The sequence below is a fragment of the Chlamydotis macqueenii genome, chromosome 22 (assembly GCF_036417535.1).
Source record: "Chlamydotis macqueenii isolate bChlMac1 chromosome 22, bChlMac1.mat, whole genome shotgun sequence".
In the NCBI taxonomy this organism is placed as follows: domain Eukaryota; kingdom Metazoa; phylum Chordata; class Aves; order Otidiformes; family Otididae; genus Chlamydotis; species Chlamydotis macqueenii.
In genome coordinates, this window is record NC_141577.1 from 313,406 (window position 1) to 335,529 (window position 22,124).

At 46.1% G+C, this 22,124-nt stretch overlaps 1 protein-coding gene across 1 annotated transcript in view; it reads right to left on the bottom strand.

The window, feature by feature from the left end:
- Nucleotides 1-635: 635 nt before the first annotated feature.
- Nucleotides 636-22,124, bottom strand: part of MAN1C1 (mannosidase alpha class 1C member 1) — a 68,453-nt gene continuing 46,964 nt past the window's right edge. Inside the window, exons 5-13 of the mRNA XM_086764925.1 lie at nucleotides 21,865-21,945; nucleotides 19,636-19,730; nucleotides 14,566-14,689; nucleotides 11,987-12,080; nucleotides 8,286-8,401; nucleotides 7,914-8,133; nucleotides 5,647-5,819; nucleotides 4,719-4,834; nucleotides 636-4,066 (exon numbers count right to left, since the gene is read on the bottom strand). Coding sequence (XP_086621051.1) covers nucleotides 3,949-4,066; nucleotides 4,719-4,834; nucleotides 5,647-5,819; nucleotides 7,914-8,133; nucleotides 8,286-8,401; nucleotides 11,987-12,080; nucleotides 14,566-14,689; nucleotides 19,636-19,730; nucleotides 21,865-21,945 — 1,137 coding nt within the window. The 3' untranslated portion in view covers nucleotides 636-3,948. The remainder of the gene's footprint in view (nucleotides 4,067-4,718; nucleotides 4,835-5,646; nucleotides 5,820-7,913; nucleotides 8,134-8,285; nucleotides 8,402-11,986; nucleotides 12,081-14,565; nucleotides 14,690-19,635; nucleotides 19,731-21,864; nucleotides 21,946-22,124) is intronic.

The window sequence follows — 22,124 nt, forward strand, 5'->3', positions numbered from 1 at the left end:
GCAACTTTATCTTCCCAAGTTGCTGAATGAACCAATTATCAAGAGAATGTCACAACAGTGAACAAAATGTTCCATCACCGAGGGCCACGCAGCTTTGCAGTGACCAGAGGAAAGGTTGCTGGGAGAAAGGATGCTGGTCCTGGATCCAGCCTGGTTGCTAAAACTGTGAAGCAGGTACTCACGACTGCCAGCGTCAGCACAGGAGTGGTGCGTGAACATCTCTGCGCAGCCGTCCTGGTTAGAGTCCCAGAGGACACATCGGCTCGACTGCTAGCTCAGTGGCTGGACGCATGGGAGAATCTGGCTTCAATTTTTTTCCTTTCTTTTTCTTCTGTTACTTCATTCCAGAAACAATGTATATTGAAGAGCAAACTTGGCTGGGGATTATTTATCTTTGCTAGAAAAATAAGACATTTAGTAGAACTCCTGCTACCCGGTATCAGATGGTGAACAAGCAATTTAAGGGAGCTGGTGCAGATGGGAATCGCTGTCCATACACCGGCTAGATTACTCTGGAAATCAACATCTATTGTGAAACATTCTTGAAATCAACCAGTATTGTCACCTATTTATTCCAAGCATGATGTCACAGGTCTTTGACAGATGGCTTTAAAGAGGAACAACCCAAACATGCCTTTTATTTTACAAGACTTTTATTCTGTTTCACAGACTTGACTATTACAGCAGTGAAATTATTACAAGTGACTCATAACATTTAGTTCCAAATCAAAGTAGAAAAACCACAAAAATGATAAAGGAAGGTTAAATGAGATGTGATGTGTGGTAAATGTGTTTTAAGAGCACAGAAAAAGTATATAAAATACATTAGGATCAAGAATTTTACAGACAGGTTTTGATCTAGTTACAATTCTGACATGACAGAATCACAGAATCACAGAATGGTTGAGGCTGGCAGGGACCTCTGGAGGTCAGCTGGTCCAAGCCCCTGCTCAAGCAGGGCCACCCAGAGCCGCTTGCCCAGGACTGCGTCCAGGCGGTTTCTGAGTATCTGCAAGGATGGAGACTCCACAGCCTCCCTGGGCAATCCCCGCCAGTGCTTGGTCACCCTCAGAGTAAAAAGTTTCGTCATGTTCGGAGGGACCCTCCGGTGCTTCAGCGTGTGCCCACTGGGCACCACTGGAAAGAGCCTGGCTCCGCCCTCTTTGCACCCTCCCTTCAGGTACTTCTATACGTTAATAAGAACCCCCCCGAGCTTCTCTTCTCTAGGCTAAGCAGTCCCAGCTCTCTCATCCTTTCCTCACAGGAGAGATGTTCCAGTCCCTTAACTATCTCTGTGGTCCTTTGTTGGACTCTCTCCAGTATGTCTATGTTTCTCTTGTATTAAGGAGCCCAGAACTGGACACAGTACTCCAGGTGTGGCCTCACCAGTGCTGAGTAAATGAGAATGATCTCCTCCTCTGGCCTGCTGGCAATAATTTGTCTAATGCAGCCCTCTTTGCAGCAGGGGCATAGTCATGGTCAATTTGGTCTCCACAGGACCCGTAAGTCTTTTTCTGCCAAGCTGCTTTCCAGCCAGGTGCCCCAGCATGCACTGGTGTATGGGGTTGTTCCTTCCCAGGTGCAAGACTTTGCACTTCTGCTTGTTGAACTTCACTGGATTCTTACCAGCCTACTTCTCCAGCCTGTTAAGGACGCTCGGGATGGCAGCACAACCCTCGGGCATATTAACCACTCCCTTAGTTTTGTGTCATCAGCAAATTTGCTGAAGCTACGCTCTGCCCTATCCTCCAGATCATTAACGAAGATGTTAAACAGGACTGGGCCCAGTATTGACCCCTGCTAGTTACTGGCCTCCTTCATGCCACTGATCACCACCTCTATGCCCAACCATTCAGCTAGTTTTCAACCCACCTCACTGTCTGCTCATCTACCCCATACATCAACAGCTTTTCTATGAAGATCTTTTGGGAGACAGTGTCAAAGGCCTTCCTGAAGTCCAGGCAGAAAATACCTGCTGCTCTCTCTTCATCTACCAGGCCAGACATTTCATCATAGAAGTTTATCAAGTTAGTCAAGCATGACTTTCCCTTAGTAAAGCCATGCTGGCTACTCCTGAAGAATTTTTTATCGTTTGTGCGCCCGGAAATGGTTTTCAGGATTAGCTGCTCCATCACCTTCCCAGCAATTGAGGTGAGGCTGATGAGCCTATAGTTCCTCGAGTCCTCCTTCTTGCCCTTTCTGAAGATAGGAGTGATATTTGCTTTACTCCAGTCTTCAGGCACTTCTCCCAGTCGCTATGATAGATCAAAGATTATTGAGAGTGGCCTTGCAATGACAACAGCCAGCTCCCTCAGCACTTGTGGGTGCATCCCTTCAAGGTCCGTGGACTTAGTTATGTCCAGTTTGCTGAAGTACTCCCTGACCTGATCCTCTTCCCCCAAGGGTACATCTTCCTTGCTCCAGCCTTTCCCCTGGTCTGTGGAACCTGGGATTCCTGAAGGCTGATCTTGCTATTAAAGACTGAGGCAAAGGCGACATTTGGTATTTCAACCTTTTCCATGTTCTGTGTAACCAGGTTCCCTGTCTTGTGGGCCCACATTTTCCTAGTCTTCCTTTCGTCACCTATGTTCTTATAAAAGCCCTTCTTGTTGTCTTTGACATTCCCAGCTGAATTCAATTCCATTTGGGCTTTAGCTTTCCTAACGTCAGCCCTGGATGCTCAGACAATGTTTCTGTAGTCCTCCCAGGTTACCTATCCTTACTTCGACCCTCTGTATGCTTCCTTTTTGTGTCTGAGTTTGACTAGGAGTTCTCTGTTCATCCACACAGGCCTCTTGGAATTTTTGCCTGAATTCCTGCTCATTGAAATGGAACTTTCTTGAGCTTGGTGGACATGATTCTTGGATATTAACTGGCTTTCTCAGGCCCCTCTTCCCTCCAGGGTCTTATCTCACAGCACTCTTTCAAGCAGATGTTTGAAGAGGCCGAAGTCTGCTCTCCTGAAGTCCAGGGTTGTGAACTTGCTTTTCACCCATCCTCCTGCCCTCGGGATCCTGAACTCCGCCATATCATGGTCACTGCAGCCAAAGCTGCCTTTGGTCTTCACATTCCAAACAAGTCCTTGCTTCTTGGCGAGTAAGAGGTCCAGCAGACCACCTCTCCTTGTTGGCTCCTCTGTCACTTGGAGGAGGAAGTTATCATCAATCCACTCAAGAAACCTCCTGGATTGCTTATGCCCTGCTGTGTTGTCCCTCCAGCGGGTATCAGGGTGGATGAAGTCCCCATGTGAGGACCAGGGCCTGCAAATTCAAACCTGACGTTGCTCCTATCTGCCTGTAGAGGGCCTGATCCACTTGTTCTTCCTGGTCAGGTGGCCTATAGTAGACACTCACTATAATGTCACCTTTACCTGTTCTCTCTTTAATCCCAACTTGTAAGCTCTCAGTCAGCTCCTCATCCATCCTCTGGCAGAACTCCATGCACTCCAGCTGCTCTCTCACATAAAGGGCAACTCCTCTTCCTCATTCTCCTATCCTGTCCTTCCTAAAGAGCCCAGAAAGCCTACCACCTAGAAAACTGTTAATTAGAAAGGTGATCAATCCAAGAGTACATAAAAGGCAAAAATGAAACAGAAAAATGAAAGCAGGATGCGTGTGTGTGTGAAGTCTATTTTATGGCAAACTTCCAGTCCTTTGGCCACTATAAAGCAAAGTCAGTGGATTTCATATAAATTCTCTGTATAAAGGAATGTCTATGAACTGTGTACAATATGGCCCAGAATAAACATCTCATTATCAGGCTAATAGAGCTCCTCATAGAGGAAAAGAAGGTGCTTATCTCACGGTTTCATCTTCCCAATATAATACTGTCCGGAATTGGACTAGTGCCCCAAAATACCATTTTAAGAACAATGCGAATTCCTTTAACAGAAAGGAAATGCAGTAACCCGCCGACACTGCAGAAGCAGGGCGCTGAACAATGGCCTCACTACTGCACACTTGCTTTAAAGTTCGTGTGGTTGACGGGCAGGGGGTGAGCCTCTGTGTTGAACACCCAGTCATCCAGGGACAGCACATCATCTTCACAGAACAGAAGATAGAGGTACCTGGAGCCGTAAGACAAGGGTGGGTGGGAAGAAGATGGACACAAAGGAAGATTAAAGGAAACTCAAGTGGGACTCTAAGCATGCACAAGCAAGCACTGTCAGCAGGACATTGGCTATGCTGCCATGGTTTATGGTGACACATTTCGCAACTGCCTGTCTCACTCTCCTGCTGGCAACTACCACCCCTGGTGCAAAGGTGGCAAAACGGGATGGGCCTCTGTGCTCAGCCACCCCACAAACATTAGCTCATGCTACCAGCCAAGGCAGATCTACACCAGGGGACAGCAAATTCAGGCCATAGTCATGCCTCCTCTGTGTGCAGGGCATTAACCTGGCAGAGGAGGCAGCTGTATCTTAAACCATCAGAGCTAAATTCAAGGGAGCTCAGCAGTCAGAGCCTCCCACTTAGAGCAGTTCTAGATCACAGGAAGAGTCCTTTAAATCCAGCACATGAGCAGAAACCTCGGGCATATCAAAGACAGCAGTGGTCTATAAGAGGAAACTACCAAAGCTCTGCAGCACTCATAGCCTTGCCCCGTTTTCCCCACAGAGGATAAGACTTCCCCCTTATTATTAGAGACTTAGTAAGCACATAAGAGTGTCGATACTGCAGAACTATGCTACTCAAAGGCCTCTGTGATACTAGACTTACTTCAGAGTCTCTGCGAGGAAAAAACTCTGTTGCATGTTGTCATGGGTTGGGGTTGTGGCGTAAACATCTCTGATGCCAGAAAAACCAGCTTCTACTCTACAATGTTTTTCCAGGGCCTGAGAAAGGAAAAGAAATCTCACTAACACAGAACAGCATGAAGGAACTCATTAATCATCATCAGTTGCGTTACAAGTCAGCTTTACAAATCAAATTCCAGATTTACAGTAGCCTCTGTCTCTCACTGAAGAGCGTGGTGATTACTCCAGACTCCAGGAATAAAGCTAATCCTAATGAAATAAGCAAGAGAAACATAAACCACCTAAGTTAGATGATTGATTGACCTTGACGTTACACACACAGCAAAGTCAGATCTCAAGTGGCTTCTAGCTGCTTGCAGAGCCTCTTTTCCAGGGCAGTAGACAAACAACACTTCTGCCACTGAAACACAGTCCCTGCTAGGATGTGGGGCAGCAGCCAATGGGCTATTGCCTGAGCTGGAAAGAGGTGAGGGACTTTCTGGCTGGGAGGTCTTTCTGGGAAGAAAACAAGACAAAGAGCAAAAGCAGGTTATCTGATTTTCCCTGCCCAGCTACGAAGTAGTGGTTCTGAGCAGGCCAAATATTTCAAATAGAAGGCTGACTCCTTTTTGCAGAGGGCTGTTACATTAATAGCAGGTTTCATTGTCTGCAGCGCTCCACTGTTTTGATTGACTGATGGATTATAGCGTAGCCCAAAAGGGAGAAGAAAATATTCACAATGATCAACAGAGATGCCACACTAAATTGAGCTGTTTTGTGTATTCCTGCTAATGTGTCTTAGTGTCTAACACAATTTAAATAAATCCTGCTCTTTTTCTCAACCAAAGGAAAGATTTTTGTAAGAATCCAATGGCCTGTAAAAGTTATTACTGCAAATTTTCCAACCATACCTTCACAACCTCCCAGCCCCACTGCCGGTACTTGGGATCGTGTGTCAGCCGCCACATGTACATGTAGCTTTCTACCACTTCTGGGCGTAGGATGTAGTAGCGCTCGCTGAGTCTTGTTGCCATGGCTTCAGTTCCAGCATCAAAGCGAAAAGCTTCAGGGCCGAGTTTGGTATCTAGACAAAATCACACATGTGCAATGATCAGTTTGAGGAGGAAGCAAGTAAACAGACTGTCCAGGTGATTTTATGCTGTTCAGACTGCCAACATCTAAGTAAGGCTTGCATGAGGTCAGACGAGCAGATCAGCCAGGCCTGTGTATCAGATCAACCCCACAGTTAAGTCAAAATAGGGGCAACCCCACAGAGTGCTCGAGCTGTGCCCACTGCCACCCCAGGTGTTGCTCATTCTGCGCTATGTCTGGTAGCTATCTGGTGTGGATAAAGTGTTTCTGAGAGTGGATACAATTGGCAAAATACAGACTTGGACCAGATTTGAGCTGGACTGCTCAATTGCACTGCCCCTGAGAGCAGAGTTCGTCATTGAAGACAAACTTAGAACCCAAATGAAAGAACAGAGAGGCAGATCCTGTCCTAAAGCCTCAAAGAGAAAACACATTCAAAGGAAAACTTGCTTCACAATTATCGGCGCACCAGACTGAGCTGTTTTGCCTGCACTGCGGCCAGGATGCTGTAGAAGTGGTACCTGGAATCTGCAATCACTTATTTTGCTTTTCCTTCTGGTCTGCTAACAGCCTCTTTAAAAAGAAGCCATCAAGATGATGGGGAAGGCTTAATCAATTTCACTGGTATAAGTAAAAGACTTAGAGTACCTTAGTCTTTTTGAGTGTCCCTTACATGAGAATCTCAATGTCTTGCAAGCGTAAGCTAGCACTCAGACCCCTACTTTCAACACCAACTCTCTCCCTATTCGAAAAACAGGGAAACTGAGCATAGAGGTCGCTTATGATCATGGCACAAACTTTATCTTGCTGCACCCATGTGTCTACCACAAGGCTGTGTTTCAGGGAGTCATTTTATTTCTCTAAATACTCTGCACACTTTCCCTGGGCCCTCCTGTCTGCGTGGAGATCTAACAGTGTTCGCTACTTGGACTATTTGCTGAGAGCCAGGGTGACGTGAACATTCTCTGCAAAGCAATGAGCTTGCTGACATGACAGCACTGCAACCAGTGTGGGCAGGCTTGCTATTGTCCTCTCTATGCTAATGGATATTGCTAAAGGTGAAAACTGTCTCCAGGCACTCACAACTGGAGGGTTATTAGTTTGGGTGGCTTGTTTTAGGTCTGCAAGTGCTGGGGCAGGGCTGGGGGGAGGGGGGGGCGGGGAGACCAACACACACATAAAAAAAAAAAAAACAACAAAAAAGAGAGTTATTTGCAAACATCAGTTCAGGTTAGCTTGAAGTTTATTGGGCAAACATGCTGGATGCTGGCTGCCAATACGGGCTTGCTACTGTGGTGACGGTGTGAAACAATTTTTGGGAAGAGTTAGTGCAGACAGACCTGTGCTTGACAAGGTTCCAGAAACCAGACTGCTACTTCACTGCCTGCAGTCTCAGAAGAGCTACAGAGATGCCTACAAAGAAAGTGGGCATAAAGAGAGTGGTGTCCAAAGCAAGCTCATCTTGCTTATAGCCCTGCAGGCAGAGAACTAAGCCAGTCTCTCCTCCATCACCAGTCTCTGCTCTCCCAAAGCACTGACTGATAAGCACTCTGGGTGGGGAAACAAATTTTACTGGACTTGTAAATTCGAAAGTCTTAGCCAGCCTCTGCTTAGAGGTCAGATGAGCTGAGAGGCTGAGCAACTTAATTTTTTCAGCTCCTACCAGCAGCTGCAGGTCTCCAACATTCTCCTGTTGGGCTTCTCAGCTGCTCTGCTTAATCACTGTTAATCTCCCCTTCTTGTCTGCAAATGGATGTGAAAGGACAGACTCAAACTACAGCCTTGTTGGGTAAAGGCTAGTTCTGCGGCTGGGAGGCAGGACTAGGACTCAGCTCCAGGTTCATTTCCCAGCTCTGCCACAGGAGCTCACATCTGCCTGTTTCTCTGCTTCAGCTGTCTGCTATGTAGAATGTACTGCATTCTTTTCCAGACATCCCAGAAAACACAACTGAAAATCATACACAGGGATGTAGATGCTGCTGAAGCACAAAATACCCTACTGCAAACTTCTGCCACACAAAAGCTGAGTCTCGTAAGGCTGTAAGCTGTCCCTTACCAACATTTTCTAGGCAGCCCACAGGCTTACCTGAGCGTGCATAAGATTCGTGACATGTGTTTGTTATTTCTGCAGCGAGATCCACGTAATGTTGCTTCCTCTCTTCTTTGGCGTGTTCAGCTCCAAGTGCTATCATGCCCCCAGAGAAGCAAGCCAAGTGGCCCATTTTGTGATCCAAGACACCACCCCTCCATTCAGCAATGTAGGTCAATCCTCCAGCAGACTTTTTGACCAAATGCTTTTCTATTGCCTAAAGGGATGAAAACCAGGATTTCAGGCTACTCAGCGGACAGGGTGAGGAGTGAATACCAAGGAAACCCAAAGATCTAAGATATTTTTGCCTAAACGTTCTGATGAACAATGTCCCCCACAAAAAATACACAGCAGCAACCTGCTCCTTACCTCTAGTGCATCGTCATACATCTTTTTAGCTTCAGAGTCTTTCTTGTCTGACATCAGCCAAGATTTGACAAGATATTCATAAAAGCTGTCTCCAAGCCCCCCAATGGAGACATGGTCTGCAGTGGGAAAGCCAGAAAAGAACTTTAGGTTCATGACATACAATGAGCAGTTGCTTTACAAAGAGCGAACAACCATGTCCTATTTAATGCCCTTGTTCTCTCCTTCCTCTTTCCACTTTCCTGGGGAGAGCATGCAGCATTTCTTTTTCAAAAAGGAAGAAAGGTGAAAAGAGCAATCAGAAGAAAAATGTTCTGTCATTTTACAAAGCATTAGTATCCCTTACCAAAACTATTCAGAGGCTTTATTTTGCAACGGTTATTTATACTGCAACTTGAAGCAGCTTCCTATTTATGAAGCAATCATCATAAATCCCAGCCTCATAAACTAAAAGCAATGGCAGGTATTGACAGATCTCTACTTATATGAAACCACTGGGTGCTGCCTCCCTGCCTCAGGAAAGGAAGAATGCACGTTGGATCACGCAGAGCTGCTAGCAAGGGGCTGCTGCAGGGACCTCTCGATTGTGCCATTTGTATTCCAGGCTCATGGCGGGACTCTGTACCCTGGGGAAGGCTGGGGTTGTTGGTGTTCTAAAATGATAAAGTCAGGTACAAGGATGTGCACTGAATATTTTCTTCTGCAGAAATCAGATTTTCAAGGCTATCTGTTCAGAGTACACAATGCTATGACCTCACTGGAGAGGAAGATGCTAAAGAATCGCACTGTGAAATGGGCATGACAGCTGCAGGTTTCTGCCTAGGGAGAACTGCTGGATGGATTTATATCTTTAAACTACACCACAGGGGAAAAAGCAGCATTTATTCTCTCAAGGAGCCAAGTACTCCCCTTTTTAGACGAGCAAGATAAATTATCCACCACGGACTGAACCATCCCTGTTAATTAACAGTGTCCACCTCTGCATCTGCACATCCCCACTGAAAATGTAAGCAGATGCAGCAGGGTTTTCAGAGTTAGCTGTTCAGATTTTTATTTTCCCTTTCACTGTACATATATAAAGTCCTAAGGCTTATTCTAAATGTTAATTCCTACCAACAGGAGAGATCACCAGCCATGCATTTTCCTGACCTGAAGAGCAAATATCCCTGATACAGTGTGTCCAATGATCCACAGAATAATCCATAACAAAACAATGAGATTAGATGCATGAATTCAGAAAAAAAAAAAAGAGGACAGACGATTTGCAAACATCGGCTGCACAGCCTGTCTTTAAAGAGAAGCTCTGTGATCCTTAGTGTGTCATTCATAAAATCACCAAAGCAGGAGCTCTGGTACATAATTGCTTTCCATATGGCATCAGCTTTGCCAGCATTTGCCTCCTAGGCACTTTGCATAAACAAATCTCTTATTTCAGCAGGGGATCATGCTTTAATTTTCTAAAGGTAACAACTGCACTCAGAAGAGGTACAGCACTGCCTCTTCATTTAGAAGATCTGCTCATTCAGCCAGGTCAAAGATACACCTTTTAAGAAAAGCACAGCAATTCCAAGAAAAACAGCTTCCCGCAAAGAGCTTTAATGACAAGAGAGAAAATGAAAGCCTGGCACCTACAGGGAACATCTCTGTGGCAGGCTGCAGCTGCCTGCCTCCTTTGGTCCTAATCTATTTCTCACCAGCAGTACTGGAGTTGCAGAAGAGGCTGATCAGCCTTTTCCCTCACTGGAACATGGATTCAGACCACAAGGTCACATTATGAGCAACTGCCACAAACAGCCTGTACCACGAGTCGCCCTCATGACGTGAAAGTCTAGGAGAGAGGTTATCTCTAGTCCTTTTGCATAAATCAGCCTATCCCAGAACAACTAATGAGAGGCTACTTTTAATAAGCTCTGAGAACCAGCAACAGGCCCCTTCCTACATCAGCAAGGGGTGGGAGCAGGCCACTACAATGAAGTAAAATTTGCAGACATAAATAGAATCAAATTAGTGGCAGAAGAGAGGAATGCTGAGTATCAAGCTGAGTATTTTAATCATTTAAGTTAAGAGCACAGCTCTTCAGTTTCCCAAAGATTCTGTAACAATCAATTATGGTATCAGACAGGTGCTTCTCCTCTCAGCACCAATGAATAGGCAGAATTAATGCTTGTGTCTGGGAAAACCTGCAGTGTGGCTGCCAGCTGGGAATAACCTACACAAAATGGCATCTCTGGGGTGCGGGTAGGGGATGGGAAATCAGTTTTTCAAGTGGAACTTACTGCAACAACTCTGCAGAGACAAACGTGGAGGGGAAGCCCAACTGCTTACAAAGGGATTGAATAACTTTGAAGATCAATTAATGGGACAACCACAGAAGCCTATTTGCTTTCCTCATGGCACCAAAGGACAGTTCTGGTTTAATGGGACAACTGCAACCATTCAAGATGCTTTGTTGGGACACCTTTCAAGCCAAGCCCTGCCAAATACCATTAGACATGCTGACTTGGCAGATAAAGGCCAGGCATTGCTCACAGCTAGTGCTCTCTCACCGTCTCAGGTGATGGCAGCCATGCAACTGCCCATCAGCTACAATCAGAGCTATTAATACAGTAGTTACAAAGGTCTGGAGCAATCTAGCAGAGCAAACAGTGCAACAAGACATGGGGACACCAGGTAATGCAATGACTCAAAGAAAACTGCCTAAACAAAACAAATGTAATCTGCTGACAGATTAAAAGTAGCTTCTCTGAAAAGAGACTTTTCTTTCCTTTGACAGAGAAATGGGAAATCCAGCAACTCTCCCACCCAAAACACGCAAATCCTCAACAGAGCGGAAAGTTGAGGTCAGAGATCTGGGGCACAGCAGCTGAAGTAGCCTCTCACGTTCCTACCAGAGGGCAAGCTTCTGCCCTTTGGTGGCACAGAAAGAGGGGTAACAGTCTCTTCTCTGGGTAAGGAAGGGGCTGCGTGCAGAAAGCAGGAAAGTAAATAATCTTTCCCTGGGTACACTGCTTCTAATATTTCCTTCCTCTTTTCAAGCTCTTTCCTGGTTATTGCTCCTCTTTTATATCAGAGCAGTATCTATTCAATGCCTATGTCTTCAGTGCTGGCCAGAGCTGGGCTCCCAACAAGAGAAAGGAACACGTGCTTGTCTCACCCTTCTTACACAAAACTGCACTACGTAGAGGTACCATGGTGACAGGTACACACATGCACACAAGAGAACGCATCCCTAGATCCTAGGGAGATCTGAGACTCTGTAAGCCTTCTGCCTCTCCAGGTGGTAGCTTACTTGCTGCAGCACACTCAAGAAGTGAATCTCACAGCGCTTCTGCTCACAGCCTTCATGTGCAACTCCCAAGTAGGCCTGCAGGCTATGTGATGACTGTAGGATGAAGTCTTAAAGAGATGTGCTGATTTCTAATATCTGTGTGATGAACCATGTACTATTATGCTCCCTTGTGCAAGAGAGGCCTTAATTCTCTCTGGAGGTGAGACACTCAGCTGGAAACAAGGCTGATGGAGTAAGTGTACAATTACTATATTGCATCTTACAAGTCGGGTTGCATTATCTAATCACGTGTATAACAGGCTGCCTGACAAGACATTTCCTTGGCTTGCTACTCTGACAGTTGCATTGCTTCCTAAAGAATAAGGGGAAGATTGAAATGCTCAAGGCAGGACTCCAAATGCAAAGCGATACCTACGCTGCACCCAGTTCCCTGTCACTGGGCTGAGAAAGTTGGGATAAAGGCCCTGTGGCTTCTCAACTCTGTTCAGGACTTTGCGGATGTTCATCACCTAGGAGAGACGAGAGACAATAACCGAGTTACTTCTCTGCTGAAAAAGCTGATGGTTTTGCACTGTCACCAAGAACTGTGTCATTCACCAGTGCCGATCCCTGGCTGAACAAGCATGGCAGCCTGTAACGCTGTGAATCATCACGCGAGCAGAAACCAACGACTCAGCTCTCCAGTGAGAGGCCTGTTATGGAGAAACTTTTCTGCTGGACTCCTCAGCGCAACTGTTATCCAGCTCTGTGGGATTTTAGAAATTATTCTAAAAACCCTGCAAGGCCCCAGTTCAGCAAGCAGTGGAAGCAGTTTGCTAACAGCGGTCCAGAAGCAATCTTGAGGATTTGGGATCTGGGTGAAAATGTATGAGATGCAGAGGGTGATTTTTTCGATGATCCAAAGGGAAAGGAGTGGCAGGGATGAGTGACTCACACAGTACTTAAATTCACCATATGGTCACTTAACATGATGAATTGGGGCCTTTAATTTCAACAACAGACAGCTCCTTTAATATGCTACAACAGCTGTACTTATTCTCTAAAACCTCCCTTGGTTTTACCCCCATTAAATCCAACAGGCCTTTCCCATAAGGGACAAAGTTAAATGGTATGCAGCATAAATATTCTATTATAACCTACAGAGCAGCTAATACACTCTAAACCTTTTATAAAATTAGACAATTTGTACGCCAAAAGCTGGCTGCAGACTTAAGTCGGTGCTTCCAAGTAAGTCATCGGGCTGCATAATATTTACTGAAGTTTAGTAGCATGGCATATTAATGACATGTTTGAATAAAAGACACAGATGGACTTTATTCTTGCTAAAATCACACAAGTCCCAGGCTGCAAGTTAATGAGTTGATCTGTTCCTCTGAAGTAATTTCCCTTAGGATGGGCTGTTTGAGCCTACATCATCCTACATTTTTTCTCAGAGGGCATTAGAATGAATGCGATATATTTTCTGTGACACACACCAGGCATGCTCAGCTCAGGAGAGTCCAAGGTTCTGCCCTTATCTCTCTATGGCTTAGGAGGCAAAGAGGAAAACATGTTAGGCTGGGGACAGAGACTTGACCTTGGCTCAAAACACCACAGTTTGAACCTGGAATATGGGTGCAATTCCAGTTTTTATCAGTGTATCTTCTTGACCTTGTGTTTTCAGTGCTCATCTCTCTTCCTCCCCCTTCATTTCCTTCACACACGTTTTCTTTCCATACCACTGTTCCCTTTACTGGTCTTTTCTCAGCTCCCCCCTTCCTCTGAGCAATTTGTCATTATCACTGTCCTCAGGAATCTTTAGCTTGTCTCCTTTATTTCAAATAACCAGTCTTTATCTTCCCTACAGAGTTTCCTGGGTTTCTAATTCTCCTTCACCCTCTGCTTTTCTCTCCTGCTCATCCCTCTGCAAGGCTCCTCTTGCTCACCCCACCCTTATTGCTTTCCACGCACTCCATTCTAGTCTCTATTTGGATCTCCCAGCTTCTTCCTTCCCTTTCTTCCTTTCTCTTCTTCTGCAAATTCTCTTCTTGTTTCTCAACTGACAGACCTGCACTGGAAATATCCTGGAAAAGTACCATTTTGAGCTTTTTATTGGCAATCCCAGAACCACTGTCTGTTTTCACGCCACTGTGGGACTCTGGACAGGCCCCATTTCCTTTGGGCTTATGGGGGCAGTTTGGATTTTAACTGGAACAATCTGTCTCCCTCAAAGCTGATTCCTCAGGGACGTGCAGCGAAAGCTAATGACTTCTAAGTTGCTCTCACATGCACTACAAGATCACTTGTGGAAAAAAAAGCTCAAGATAATGTATAATATTAATAGATTTTCAGTTACAAGTTACACAAAAGCAATCCAATATGTCAACTGTCAAGCCTTTCCTACACAAGAAACCTCAGCAGAAATCTTGCTGGCTGGAGCATAACATTTAATGCCTGTTTCAAGTAAAAAGGTCTGCAAGTACAAGGCACTACTATTAGGATATCAGAATTAGCAATTATCTTTTCAGTCTGCATCCAACGGATGGTTTAATTTTGGCTATGTCCTTGTCTGAATAAGTTTTTGCTACAACTTCACAGGACTGAGACATGGGGAAAAACATCCGCATCTCCCCGGTGGCTGCAACTGATGGAGAGGCAGGTGAAGGGCCTGCAGCAAATGTAAACGCCCAAAGAGAACAGCAGGGTAGCTGCCTTCCAAGGCGTACTGGAGTGACAGGATCTCCAACAGGAGCTCGCTGTGACCTTTTCAGTGAGCTGGTGCGTAGGATACTCCGAGGCCTGGTGACCTCTGCAGCCCACAAGGCACAGGTTTCTGAACCCATGTCCCGCTCTGGAAGGCTTCTCCTCTGGTGAGCTGTACTGGTATAGGGGAGAGGGGACACTGTGCTGCCACGCTGTCCGCTGCAGGCAAACCACAGTGATGCTCTGCTCCAGCACTGACTGCAGGATTATGAAGAGACCAGTTCTCCAAAGATCAAGTTGGGAAGTACTTGCCTTTTCTGCAAACACTGGCTTGCCAGAGAGCTCCGAGAGGTGCAGGAATTCTAAGTGCAAGGTACCAAATTCTGCTAAGATGCTGCTTCCGGCAGATGCCCAACCCCAACTCCAACTCATGCCGCTGCAAGGAGAGAAAAGGGAGCCTTCATTGCCAGGAAAAGACAGCCAAAGCCTGAAGTCCCCCCACCACCCCAGTGTAGATCCTGCCCTTGCTATGTCCATGCAATGCACACCAGGTCTCAACAGAGGCCATGTAAAGGACAGACACAGATTTTTAGGACTCTCACACTGAACAGTTCTAGTGGAATGGAGCAGTAGTTTTACAGAGGATTGTTTAGGATAGGGCAAAAACAAAGACTGCACATACTAGGAAACTGCATTTTTTTGTGGGAGATCAGCTTAATGCAAGCTTTGGAAGAACACTGACAACCTGTCCTACACAAGACGCTTTGGGATAAAACGCATCTTTAAGTAGCTGAACTCTCACATCTCAAATGTCCCACAAGTTCAACAGGTCTGCTATTTTATGGAGAATCCAGACTGTCCCTAAGCACATTGTTTCAACGAGATCTCACACTCTTCGTGTGTACATGACACCGACACTCCCAGCACATGCTTGCTTGTGGGGAGATAAAGCATACAGCAGCATCAACACTACGGGAAAGATGCCATTGGGCAAACCTTACTGTAATGAAAAGCCATGGGGAATCTTAACATCTGCACAGGACAAATCTGACTCCCCACTGGTGCTCACCTCATGCACCTTGCAAGAACAGGAGGGCCAGCATAACACTGCAGAAGCTGGCAAACACTGTCTAAAGAAGCTAGTTATACAAAGTGCCTCTGCCTCTACTTTTGACATACTGAGATCCCTTTTCAGTTTCTGTTTGTCTCTCCTCAGCCTGACAAATCCATGCAAAGAGAGAAACCAGCACTGAAGCACAGCAAGGTGTCGATTCTGGGGATGAGGAGGGCATCGCTTCTCACCTAAATCTGAAGGAAAACTAACCAGCAGACATGGAAGAGCAGAGGCTCTTCCAAGCAGCTAACAGCCTCATTTGCTTTTTCGATTTGCTTTTACATTCAACCACTTCCTTCCTGCATCCCACTGCTACAGGTTACAGCTCCGCGCCTCTCTGAAGTCTACACAGACATGAAAATGTCCTATACCCTTAAGTCTTGGTCGCAGAACAGCCTCTGCAGGTGCTGGCCCAGGGAAGCTTGGCTGAGCCATCTCAGAAGTGATGCAGCTTTGATTTTCACATCTCTCTGAGTGCCGTTTGGGGGTGATACTGATGAGGTAACAGGTTGCCAATGATGGGGGTGAGGGAAACACTAGATGGCATCTGGAAGCTTGGCTATTAGCAGAAAAGGGTTTCTGTTGTTCACAGGAGTCTAAAACTAACCATCTTGCTGAAGGGGGCAGGAAGTTTCCCCTCCCTGTATACAGAAAACCATTTCAGGTCCAGAGCTGTTTGTCTCACCTCCAGACAAAAAGAGCCATTAGATAAGCAATATGTTCATGCTGTCTTAAATTGCTCAGTCACTGCCAAACGTCAGCCTTCCCTGCAAACTGTCAGGGGGCTCTATCACCAGCTTTTCATTTGAAAACACCGTATGTGGCTAAAACAGGTACCCAAATAACATTGAGGGTTTATAGCAGAGATCTCCCTGTGCAGGCAGAATGGTCCTCCAGTCTGACCAGGTGAATGCTGGTATTAATATCGCACAGGACGTATCTGCTATTAGAAATAGTGTGGCCAGCAGGAGCAGGGAGGTAATCATCCCCCTGTATTCGGCACTGGTGAGGCCGCACCTTGAGTATTGTGTTCAGTTTTGGGCCCCTCACTACAAGAAAGACATTGAAGCCCTGGAACGTGTCCAGAGAAGGGCAACAAAGCTGGTGAGGGGTCTGGAGCACAAGTCTTATGAGGAGCGGCTGAGAGAGTTGGGATTGTTTAGTCTGGAGAAGAGGAGGCTCAGGGGAGACCTCATTGCACTCTATAGCTTCCTGAAGGCAGGTTGTGATGAGCGGGGGTTTGGCCTCTTCTTCCAGGCAACAAGCAGGACCCGAGGAAATGGCCACAAGTTGTACCAGAGGAGGTTTAGATTGGACTTGAGGAAAAACTTTTTCTCTCAAAGAGTGGTAAGGCACTGCAACGGCCTGCGAAGGGAGGTGGTGGAGTCTCCGTCCCTGGCAGTGTTCAAGAGGCGGCTTGATGAGAAGCTACAGGATATGGTTTAGTAGCTGTGGCAGCAATGGTAGTGGGAAGACTAGATGATCTTATAGGTCCCATCCAACCATGTGATTCTATGATTCTATGCTGAGCCTGGCAGCAGCTGGCCCTGGGACCGTGTGCTGAACAATCCCACGGAGTTCTCATAGCTATAAAGAGTCAATTACTTTTTCTCTATTTACTGCACTGAAGGGACGTTGTAGCAAATACGATTTCCCAAACAGAAACTGTCTTCTGAGCTAGTTCAAATGAGGAGGGCTTGCAAGCAGCCAAATGGGGCTGTGTTTGTTGTGACAGAAGCAATGTGGGGTCACAGCGGCCAACACAACCCTCCCCCAGGAACTTCCATCCCAAACATGCAGCCAGGCAAGGACTGTGCTGCCGGGAACCCAAGCCCTGGGTTACATATCACAGCAAAACTCAGGGAGAGGTGGCCTGGAGGAAACTGAGTACGGCTGCAACGTGTCCCTGGGTTAAAGAGCAGCCTGAAATGACCCCCTACAGGAAAACATTTTTTCAGCATTATAGAATGGACAAACTGTGTCTTCACACTTGCCCTGCTTTATAACATCTCAGAGGAAACTACCATTTAAAGGACCTTGGTCTTTAAGACAAAAGTAAACGCCCAGAGCAATTTTCATCTCCCAGATAAGTGAGTCTTCATTAAACACTGTCCAGTGCAAGCATGGACTGAAATGGCTGTATCATCACCTTCCCTCACAGAGATCCAAAGCAGCAAAACAGTGCCAAGTCAAAAGAGAGACCAGGAGAGGATGATGAGGAAAAATGTGGAGGTGCAGAGGGTTTAGGGTAGATGTGAAGAAAAGCAGGGGCCAGGGACCTGGAAAAGGAGGCATCAGGAAAGAAATCACAGTGCAACGCACAGGCAGAGAGCATAGAGCAAGCAGCTTGAGACAACATTGTACTCTGGGACCTGGCAGCCAACGTGGCAATTGGGCCAGCAGGATGGAAAACAAGCCTGTGTGAGATATGATACACTGCCTGTGTGAAAACAGGACGTGGGGAAGCACATCAGCGGAGAGGGGACACAAGATGAAAAGGTGGTGTGAGGTGACAGGAAGAGAGAAAGACAGTTGGCTATGGGAAGAGCTGGGGAGGTGGGTGTCTGTATTTGGGTACGCAAAAATGTATACGCAGAATTGACTTAATGTCAGCTTTTGTTTCTTTCAAATTTCTGAACGTCGTTCCTAACCCATCCCCCCAGCTACCACCAACAAAAGCCCACACATGCTGCAAGACTCTCCTCCTTTTGAGATGATGAGGTCTCTCTGGAATTAGCACATCCTTGCAATAGTAGAATTGGAGAGATAATTCCTTCTTGCAAAACTCTTCTGGGCTTTGGTTTGGCCCTGACATTTGGGTCAGCATGCTCCCAAATTACCACCTCTCTCTTCTGCTTCCACTTCCACACTCTATCTCACATTGAATAACTCTCTTCCCCTTTGGGTTTATAGGCTTTGGCTGTTCATCATGTTCCTGCAGTAGTCAGACTACAGATTTAGCTCACTTCATCCTTGCTCCTAAATCAATTGATACCCCGAGCCCTCACAGCAGCCTCATGGCCCTGAAGCCTGAGCTCAAGGCAGTAATACGGGTCCTGGAATGTGGGCTCAGTGTTATTTTGATTTTCTTTGCTCTTACTCAAGGTCATCAGCAAAACATTTTGGGAATGTCTAGGCAGACATAGTCTGTTTCAATTGTCTTCACAAAGGGCAGGGGAGGGTTTGGCATTTCTGTGAAAGGTTAGTCTATGCCGAGTCTTTATCAGCCACAGAGGAAGCAGAATGTCTCTTCTGCAAAAAGAGACAATTAAAGTCATGGTAGAGGCTCAAATTTTCACTGGCATCACGTGCAGATAAGACAACTGAAGGGTGACAGTGATATTTGAGCAATGGATCAGCATGAGCCAAACATTCAAAAGTCCTGCACTTCACAGAGATGCAAGCCAAACAGGAGATTTGGGCTAGGAGATGAATAATGATTTTCATGGCTGCTGCTCTGAGTTTTGTAAGAGGTGAGGATGAAAGGCTTTTCTTAATCCACACTTCCTGCTGTCTCTGTTTCAGGTGGCATGCAGCTTTCACCCTGGGGGATTTGTTTGTAGGCATCAAAATGAGTCAATGAGCCCTTACTGGCAGAGAACACTGTCTACTAGCAAGAATCAGAGACTGGGAGTCCAGCCTCCAGGCTTGCCTCTGTTTGCTGAGGGACCTTCAGCAAGCGATTTAACCCAGCTGCCTCAAAGCTCTCCTCCAGCATGGGAACACCACCTACCTGACATGAAATGTGGCTCTAAGTGAAGGATACACACCCGGCGGAGCGCCGCTAGCAGGGAGAAAACTAGAGGATCTGTATACTCCTCGCTTTCTAGCAGCAAAACTATCAGCCAGTCCCATGCAGTTCCTTTCCTAATTTTTCCAAACATGGAGCCTGGATAAATTCACATGCATCTACTTGGGCACACTGCAAAAATACAGAGAGAGCACCACATGCTACGTGCAGACTACAAATAACCTTTCAAAGAAAACGAGAGTGAGGAAAATGCTATTGCAGCAGGGAGCCCTGCCAAGAGGGAGAGGAAGAAACTGCGGATAGCCCAAAATTAATAAAACACAGCTGGGTTTAACTTGAGTCACCTGCAATCTCTGCCAAGGCACCTCTTGGTTTTGAGTTGGCAAAACAAATGACCTCGAAGAATCTGCACTAGAGGGGGGCACCTCTGAGGAACTGCTGCTGTTCCTGCTTGAGTCCTGGTCTTTTACAAACATTCAGTAATAAAATGACATGCTTGTAAGGACGTGTGTCTTGCCTGCCCAGATTTATGACGCCACGTGGAATACCAGTGGGGGTGTTAAAAGCTGGCAAAAGTTTCTCTCCAAGTTCCAGAGCTTTACTCTTGAAAACCTGTTAAAAGAAGAAGAGAGGATAAATATTTGATGGACTGCCTGTAAAGACCAGTCTCACTGGAATTTTTTCAAATCTCCTTTTTCAAACACACCATTATAAAAAACTAAAAGTGCTGCACTCTAAGAATCTACCACTTCAGGTATACGGCTGCCCTGGTTCCACCGCATGATAGATCTGAACCAAAAGTCATGCTGAACTTTGGTATCTGTTGAAATGTCCTCTAAAAATCCTGCCAAACCCTCAACCCCGATGAGAGCTGCAGAGCTCAGAACACCCTGAATACCTCTGCAGCAAATTTCAGTGATCTGAACTGATCCAAAGATACTCTTTGGGGACAAATTCTTCCCTTCTCCCAGGGTGGCAGAGGACATAAGGAGGTGAAGTGACTGAATTAAAATCCAAAGAAATCTTTCTAGCGTGAAGCATTGCTAGATTTACAACATGGGTTTGTCTAGCTTGTGTCATCTCCTGTTGCAAAAAAACAAGATTTCCAAACAGTCTTTTACTTGCAACTCTTTTCCAGGAAGGATTCATGGTTCCATGGCTAAGCTGCTCCTTTTCCATTTTTAATGTCAAATTTGGGGCTTTCAAATCAAATTACAGCTTATGGTGGCTTACAGCACAAAGCCACTATGCACAATTATTTTGGGACAAACTGATACAAGCACTAATCTTTGCTCCAGAGATTAGTCCTGATCAAGAGAAGCCTGTTAAGTGACTTAAGAGATAAAGCAAAAGCCTTTTACCTCTAGCCCCGCTATACCAGCCCAAGCTGTCACAGTAGTTCTCAGAAGGCAGGAATTTATTGCTCTAAAAACACAGCACTGAGGAAAACTGAGCTATCCTGTGGGCTTGCAGACCTTTGATACACTCACAAGGAGGCAGGGGCTTGGTTTAGAAGGGAAAGCAAGAGACAGGGAGTTGATTTTTGCCTTTCAGCCTGGTGACGCTGATTTGATGTATGACAGGCACTGCCCTGGCTGCTGAGCATCGCTGCTGACTGCACTTCAAGAGGTCACTGCTAGAGTTTTATGGTTTAATGTGGTTTCTCTTTGCTCTATTGAAGCTGTGACTGAGACCAGCCCTAAGTTGGGGTACTGAGTCTTTGAGAGTTTTCCCTGGAGGGAAATCACAGAGACAAGTCATTCCTGGAACTCATTTAAAATGCAACTAAAGTAACAGAACCTCTCCTGTGACTCCACGGATCAATGGTGCCACTATGCAGTGATGAGCCATCCCATCCTATTATGGTGGACAGCACCCAGGCACGGTCAGTGTATCACAAGAGAGCTAAGCTCGCCTTTAAGAGCCAGTCTTCCAGTTCCTTTACTCACAAAACTCCGCCTCGAATCAGAGTTTCTGACTGCCTAAGACTGCAAAGGAATAATCTCTTCATCTCTCTATAGCCAGCTGTAGAATTCCAGTCCAGCTGCATTATAAAACAGATTACGGCATTAAGCCCTAGGCTCTGCTGGGCTAGAGAGAAAGAAGGAGAGTGGAAGCAAGAGCCTCCTGCTTTAGCCAGGACTGAACCCCCCACCATGCTACACGAGGGGCTGTGACGCCAAGCCCACGCCTGCTGGGCAAGGAGACGTTTTGTGGAGCTGTATCGCTTTGTCACAGGAGCTGGCAGGATACAGGTACCCTGCCCTGGCAGTTTGCCACTCTCCTTCCCTGTGCCCCTGGACACTTCATCTTAGAAACCACCGCTACAGAGAGACTGTCCAGGTGGAGTTTGGAGCACTTGCCACTAATCAGTTGCCCTCCTTAGCCCGAGGCAGAATCTGGAATCATGTTTGATGAAATATTGCCTATGTTTAGAATACAAAGGAACAAGCACAAAGACAAAGATCACTGCAAATGGCATTTCACTAGGGAGCAATGTGTTCAACCGAAAACATGTCTTGCTAGAACTGCCCACAGGAGAAAAGATCTTTCCAAATGAGCCATGCACAGTGTATGCAAGGTAATTATGTGAGACTTAATTAAAAGAACATTAGTGGCATTTCGATATTCATATTTAGCCTATTGTTACGGAGGGATTATCTGATGCTCAGAGAAGAGCTGCTGGAGAACCCTTTCAGTTCATTATTGGTCACCGTGAGAGATATGCAGAGCTGCTGAAACAAACCTCTTCTCCAGTTAAGTAGTATGCAGCCAACAGTCCTCCAATATAGCGGATGTTCACCTCAAACAAGGATGCTTCTCCGTTCTGAAAATACATAATGATATACTTGACTGCAAAGTCTGCATGCACAAATGGCAGCTGAGGGGAACAGATTGTAGGTAGATACTTAAGTCTCCCAGTCCTCACCCACAGTGTAACACAGATTTTTGTCTAAGATCTCAGCGCTTTATTTGCTCTACAGTGACAGGTGGAGCCCGAAGGGA